The sequence below is a fragment of the Nematolebias whitei genome, chromosome 20 (assembly GCF_014905685.2).
Source record: "Nematolebias whitei isolate Nwh7 chromosome 20, NemWhi1, whole genome shotgun sequence".
Lineage (NCBI taxonomy): Eukaryota > Metazoa > Chordata > Actinopteri > Cyprinodontiformes > Rivulidae > Nematolebias > Nematolebias whitei.
The window spans coordinates 5,377,917-5,384,934 of record NC_056517.1 but is presented as its reverse complement, the minus strand read 5'-3'; the positions used below and the strand labels follow the sequence as shown (position 1 = coordinate 5,384,934).

The following is a 7,018-nucleotide window of genomic DNA, read 5'->3' as shown; positions in this document are numbered from 1 at the left end:
CGCAGTTTAAAAGAAATGACTGTGATTGATAAATGTTCAATAAGCACTAATATTCTGGATTATTAATTATAGAAACTTTAACAATTACAGATTTGAATTAAACAAAAACATAAATCCTTCAAGGGGAGTGGTGGCGCAGAGGTTAGAGAAGGTAGGCCTGTGATCGGAAGATCGCCGGTTCAAGCCCCGGCACCGACAACATCAAAAATGTGAGTGGGGTAGGTGAAGCACCCACACCTGCTGGGCCCTTGAGCAAGGCCCTTAACCCCCACCATCTGCCCCTCCGGGTGTCCTAGATAGAAGCGCTCTGCTCCGCTCGGTGTCTGTGGTTGTGTCAGGAAGGACATCAGGCATAAAAATAACTGCCAAGACTTCGTGTTACTTAGTTCGCAGTGGCGACCCCTAAAGCAGGGAGCAGCCGAAAGAAGAAAAAAATAAATAAATAAAGGTTAATAAAGGTTGAATGAATATACTTCATTAGAATCACTTTTTAAAGAGCAAATCTTTCAGTGTTCAGTTCAAACTTTCCAAGTTTTTGTCACTGAATATTGCACCCAATAAATGGTGTTTTGGAAATTATAACCACTTACTTTTACTTAATACTCTTACTTTAAGTACATTTTATAAGATAAATTTACTTTTGATACTTAACTACATTAAATGTCCAATACTTTAAGACTTTTACTTAAGTAATAATTTTAAAGGAGACTTTAACTTTTACCAAAGTAATTTTATGGTAAGATACGTGCACTTTCACTGAAGTATCACTTTGAGGTACTTTATACAACACTGGCGCTTTGAGTATCTTGATAAGATAGAAAGGTGATATATAAGTAAAGTCCATTTACCATAAAAAAAGTCTCTGGACTCGGCACACTCCCAGGAGGACACTTTTAGGACTAAATGCAGACACTAGACTAAAAAAACAGCTTGTGTTCATGAGCCATAGCGTCAGTTACAATAGCAAACATCACGACCTGACTGATAAATCAGTTGAGGCTCATGTGCTCACTTTTTTGTAGGTTGCCAACTTCCTGGGATATTCCAAGGTATTTGAAGTTCTATTGAAAATCAGTGATTGCAATGATTCTGTCTAAAGAACTGCTATTTGTTGAGATCTGTTGCTTTTGTAGCATTTAGCTTCAAGTCCATTCAAAAAGTGCTGCCTGACGGTTGCTTTATTTGTAAAAGCACATTTACTTTTTTAAAACAGTCTAGTATTTAAATATCAGTGATCGAAGCTGTAAATAAATTAAAACTTGAACTAATTGAGAAAAGAAAAGAAAAATCAGTAAACCTACATGTTCCTAAAAGACTGTGTCGTATCTGGTTGTATTTATAGACATAAACAAGTTGTCTGCACAAAAATTACGGTGAATATTAAACTCCAAATAAGATTTAACTGAGTATGCAGTTTATTAAAAGATATACATATGTTTTAACAATAGATGTTTTTCAACAACAACAAAAAAACATTCATATTGAGGATTTGACCCACAATCTGGAGAGTGAACATGCTCGTCAACAGGCGGTGGACAGACAGCACCCACTGAAGGGATGGTCCAGAACAGGTGGATCTCCTGTAGAACGTCCAGCGTGTTCAGAGAGCAGCAGCTGGACGAGCCTGGCCACCACAGCAACATTAAGGCTGTTTCCTAAAACTTTGTACCGCTGAATCGTTGAGATGCTCTTCGGAAAAGCTGTAAGGACATTAAAAAGAATCAGGCGGATAAATATTACAGCTTAACGAATACTTTCACAATTCCACTTCTGCGTAATGACCAGAGAGGGTTACCAGCTTGTGACCATGTTAAAGCTAAACGAGTGCTTTGTTTCTTTTGTAGCCTTTATTTGTGATTATTTATGGACTTACATAACCAGTAATCACAAACATGGGGATGAGAACTGTGATTAAGACTGACTATTCAAATTTATAGTGCAGCGTTCACAGCCAAGTAACGCAGAGATGGCTTTAACTGCATTCAGACGGACGGACAGACACTTTATTAATCCCAGGGGGGAGATTTGAGAATACACTAGTTCCTTGCTACTTTGCGGTGCGACTTTTGTGGACTTGCTCTTTCGCGGTTTTTCAAAGTAACATTGTACACAAGAAAAAAAAATTGTATACAACACACGATTGTCAACTTTTATATTAATCACATGATTGGGACAGTACATGGTACTATACAATAGAAAGTTAACAAAAAAAATATTTGGACAGGCACCGCGATTGTGTAGTTTCCTCTCAATAAGCCTACACTGTATCACCTCTCAAAATGACTACATTTCCCAGAAGCCAACAGTGCCCCGCCCAGAAACCCTGTTGCCTTCTGCTGAAATGGAGGGCAAGTTTTGATCCGATCCGAATAAGTTCAGTCCTTATTCATAGTGACGTCGGCACCCAGCGGATGCAGAGAGATGATCAGAACCCGACCAGAACTGGACCAAAGATGGTGAGTTCCCATATAGTACTGTACAGTACATATACGTATGTTGTTAAAATAACATTGCAAAAGTGTGGGAAGGGTTTATAAAGCCTTAAAATATATATAAATACTAAAATAAATATAACCTCGCTACTTTGCGGATTTTCACTTGGTGTCACTTCCGGGTGTCCGGAACGTAACCAACGCAATAAACGAGGCACTACTGTATCCATAAATATATTATAGCATCCATGTAGGTCAGTGGACTGCCTTGGCTATACACAGTTTGGGATCAACACAATATTGCCCGTTTGTGTGTGTGTCAGAAAGACCAATAGCTCATAATGCAGGGATTCTAAATGATGTTTAACCTCCTGAAACCCAGACTCTTTAATATGTGGACGCCAGGTCCTAGGAGGTTAAACATTTATCCTCCTGTTTCCTTTAAAATAGTGACCGGCAGGCCCCCTTCAGTAGGTGGCTGTTAACATTTTGACACAAGCAGGTTGCTTATAAAAATGCCTTAAATTAATGTTCTTGAACATTTAAACTTACTAAAATGTGGAGGGAAACCCATGAGGTTGGCTACCTCCCTGGGAGTGAAATACCGTAGCTTTAATTTCAACAGCTGTTCAAGTTTGTCCGTTTCTGACAGCTGGTCCAGACCCGTAAACACACCCTCAATCTGCAGAGCACACAGACAGAAAGACTTTAGACCATCGTGTTTAAAGGATGAAGCGCAGACAGATTTACTTGAAATAACTCGAACTTCCTCATTAATTGATTACATCTGTTCAAATCAAATTCAAAACAAAATCTTTGGAGAAAGATTAAATTAACTGTTCATGGTTATTTCATCAAGATAATCTGATGCACTGCCGCAAAAGCATAAGAACAACCAAAAATATTTCCTTCAAGCAAATTGTGAAGTAAAACCGTGGTAATAAAGTGAAACCATCTTTTAATTTGAAACTTCTTTCATTAAGACATACAATGCCAAATTAAAATAATTCAGTCTTTCGTAGGTTTTACATCAGACACCAAGGAGGGACAGTAAGAGAAGTGGAATGATCTCAGGCTGGCTGAGTTGATGGATGAACTGCCAGACTAATTGATTGATAAATGAACAGGGTGGCAGCCTGGATGGATGGATGGATGGATGGATCCAGTACCCCAGTGAGCTGTGATTGATGAAGACTCATTGATGAAGAAAATTCATCAAGCCATCTGCAGAATATTTGCCAACATACATATATGTATATATACAGTGCCTTGTGAAAGAATTGGGCCCCCTTGAATTTTTCAACCTTTTGCCACATTTCAGGCTTCAAACATAAAGATATAAAATTTTATTTTTTTTGTGAAGAATCAACAAGTGGGACACAATCGTGAAGTGGAATGAAATTTCTTGGATGTGTCAAACTTTTTTAACAAATAAAAAACTGAAAAGTGGGGCGTGCAATATTATTCGTCCCCTTTACTTTCAGAGCAGCAAACTCACTCCAGAAGTTCAGTGAGGATCTATGAATGATCCAACGTTGTCCCAAATGACTGATGATGATAAATAGAATCCACCTGTGTGTAATCAAGTCTCCGTATAAATGCACCTGCTCTGTGATAGTCTCAGGGTTCTGTTCAAAGCGCAGAGAGCATCATGAAGACCAAGCAACACACCAGGCAGGTCCGAGATACTGTTGTGGAGAAGTTTAAAGATGGATTTGGATACAAAAAGATTTCCCAAGCTTTAAACATCCCAAGGAGCACTGTGCAAGCAATCATATTGAAATGGAAGGAGTATCAGACCACTGCAAATCTACCAAGACCCGGCCGTCCCTCTAAACTTTCATCTGGAACAAGGAGAAGACTGATCAGAGATGCAGCCAAGAGGCCCATGATCACTCTGGATGAACTGCAGAGATCTACAGCTGAGGTGGGAGTCTGTCCATAGGACAACAATCAGTCGTACACTGCACAAATCTGGTCTTTATGGAAGAGTGGCAAGAAGAAGCCATTTCTCAAAGATATCCATAAAAAGTGTTGTTTAAAGTTTGTCAACTGGGAGACACCAAACATGTGGAAGAAGGTGCTCTGGTCACATGAAACCAAAATCCAACTGTTTGGCCACAATGCAAAATGATATGTTAGGAGTAAAAGCAACACAGCTCATCACCCTGAACACACCATCCCCACTGTCAAACATGGTGGTGGCAGCATCATGGTTTGGGCCTGCTTTTCATCAGCAGGGACAGGGAAGATGGTCAGAATTGATGGGAAGATGGATGGGGCCAAATACAGGACCATTCTGGAAGAAAACCTGTTTGAGTCTGCAAGAGACCTGAGACTGGGACGGATATTTATCTTCCAACAAGACAATGATCCAAAACATAAAGACACATCTACAATGGAATGGTTCACAAATAAACGTATCCAGGTGTTGGAATGGCCAAGTCAAAGTCCAGACCTGAATCCAATCGAGAATCTGTGGAAAGAGCTGAAGACTGCTGTTCACAAACGCTCTCCATCCAACCTCACTGAGCTCCAGCTGTTCTGCAGGAAGAATGGGCAGAACTTCAGTGTCTCCATGTTCAAAACTGATGGAGACAAACCCCAAGAGACTTGCAGCTGGAACTGCAGCAAAAGGCGGAGCTACAAAGTATTAACGCAAGGGGGCCGAATAATATTGCACGCCCCACTTTTCAGTTTTTTATTTGTTAAAAAAGTTCGACACATCCAATAAATTTCATTCCACTTCACGATTGTGTCCCACTTGTTGTTGATTCTTCATAAAAAATTAAAATTTTATATCTTTACGTTTGAAGCCTGAAATGTGGCAAAAGGTTGAAAAGTTCAAGGTGGCCGAATACTTTCGCAAGGCACTGTATATATCTATATCTATATCTATATATATATAGATCTAGATATATAGATATATAGATATTTATATATATATATATATACACATATATACATACATACATACATATAAATATATATATATATATACTGTACATATACAGTAGCTAAGCTAACAGGCCGACCTCGGGGGGAAAAAACCTCCATCTTGTCGAAGCTCTAAAATTCACGGTTGAAACCCGTGCCTTCATGTAAAAAGTTGTTTTTCTCTGCAAAAAGAAGCTGAGAACTTGTTTACTGATTTTTTTATTAAAAGCTTTGTGTGACAAATGCTGTTTAAGAACTCTAACCACACCGAGCGTCCACCATTTTGAGAAAGAACAAACAGAAAGGAGAGACAGCCCATGTCACGTCAAGGGACCTCCCTCCCATTTTTCTTAAAGAGACGTGCTGTTCGCTCCTTCACTATCCATCCTTTGGTTCAAACAGTCTTATACTGCCATCCAGTGGTCAGAAAAAGGTACTACACACAAAACAAATTAACCAACATTTCTTCATAAATTTGACAATTACTAATTGTTGTCAAATTTCAAATAATATTATTGTTTATTACAATAATTTCTGAGACAAAAAAATTGTTATCGTGACAGGCCTACATATAATTAAACTTGCCATTTCTTGCATGAAAGACCACTCACTGTGGCACCCCCCTGAAGAGGGGAGCAGCATAGAGAAAGTTAAATAAAATTCCTTATTTTAATAAATTCTGACAGAGTTGCCTCTGATTTGACACTAAAAGTCTTTGGTATAAACACTGTTTTTTAGTGAACTTGATGACTTCATCCATCTTCCCATCTACTCTGACCAGTTTCACAGCCCCTGCTGTAGTAACATCTAGATAAATATATATATATATATATATATATATATTTGGTATTCCAATTTAACACATTTAAAAATGTTATATCAGTTTTGGTAAATATTGATCACTGATCACTGCAGTCAGTTTTACAGTCAGCACCAAAGAAACTGAAAAATGAGCTCAGTGGAAGATGTCTGGGTACCAGACTTGAGCACTGGTTTTTGAGCCCTGTTTCCTGAGACCCACCTCAGTTTCCAAGCAGCACTGCAGCACAGAGCCAGTTCCTTCCACGTACCTTCCATAGCTGTGAATGAAACAACAGCACAAGTAAATACTGACCGCTCAGTCACTGCGTATTTTCAACAGTAGGGTGTGATGATATTTGTGATAGTTGTGTTTCTTTATATGTCAAACATTTGCTCTTCTGTTGGTCCTGATCTCCTTTAAACTATCCTGGGAATTTTTCTCTCTTGGTATCTCACACACAGTAAATCATGTGCACGGTGCACTCCTTGGTCTAGAGCCCAGTGCATGAGAGCACGGCACACATGTACAAACAATTATGATAAAATTATTCATTAGAATTAGAAGTTAATCCCAATGATTGAAATAGATTATTGAGCAAATTAGGAACATTGTATTTTTTTTAAGAACATTGAATTGCCTTGTAGAAGTTTTTTTTTAAACACAATCCCGTTGAACTTTCACATAAAATAAAGTATTCCTTCAAATGTTTGCTTCGGGACAAACAAAACAAATAAATAAATAAAATATGCAACATATTGTTGAGAAGAGTAGGGCTCTATGAAATCTGTTTATTTATTTATTTTTTTCGAATTTCATTTTTATTATTCAACAATTTATGTTTTATGAC

The 7,018-nt window shown here is 38.3% G+C and overlaps 1 protein-coding gene across 1 annotated transcript in view; it reads right to left on the bottom strand.

The window, feature by feature from the left end:
- The window catches only part of trdmt1 (tRNA aspartic acid methyltransferase 1), a 40,985-nt gene that overhangs the window by 7,953 nt on the left and 26,014 nt on the right, over positions 1-7,018 (bottom strand). The window contains exons 10-11 of the mRNA XM_037694393.1: positions 2,985-3,114; positions 1,551-1,700 (exon numbers count right to left, since the gene is read on the bottom strand). Of these exons, the coding sequence (XP_037550321.1) occupies positions 1,551-1,700; positions 2,985-3,114 (280 nt within the window). The remainder of the gene's footprint in view (positions 1-1,550; positions 1,701-2,984; positions 3,115-7,018) is intronic.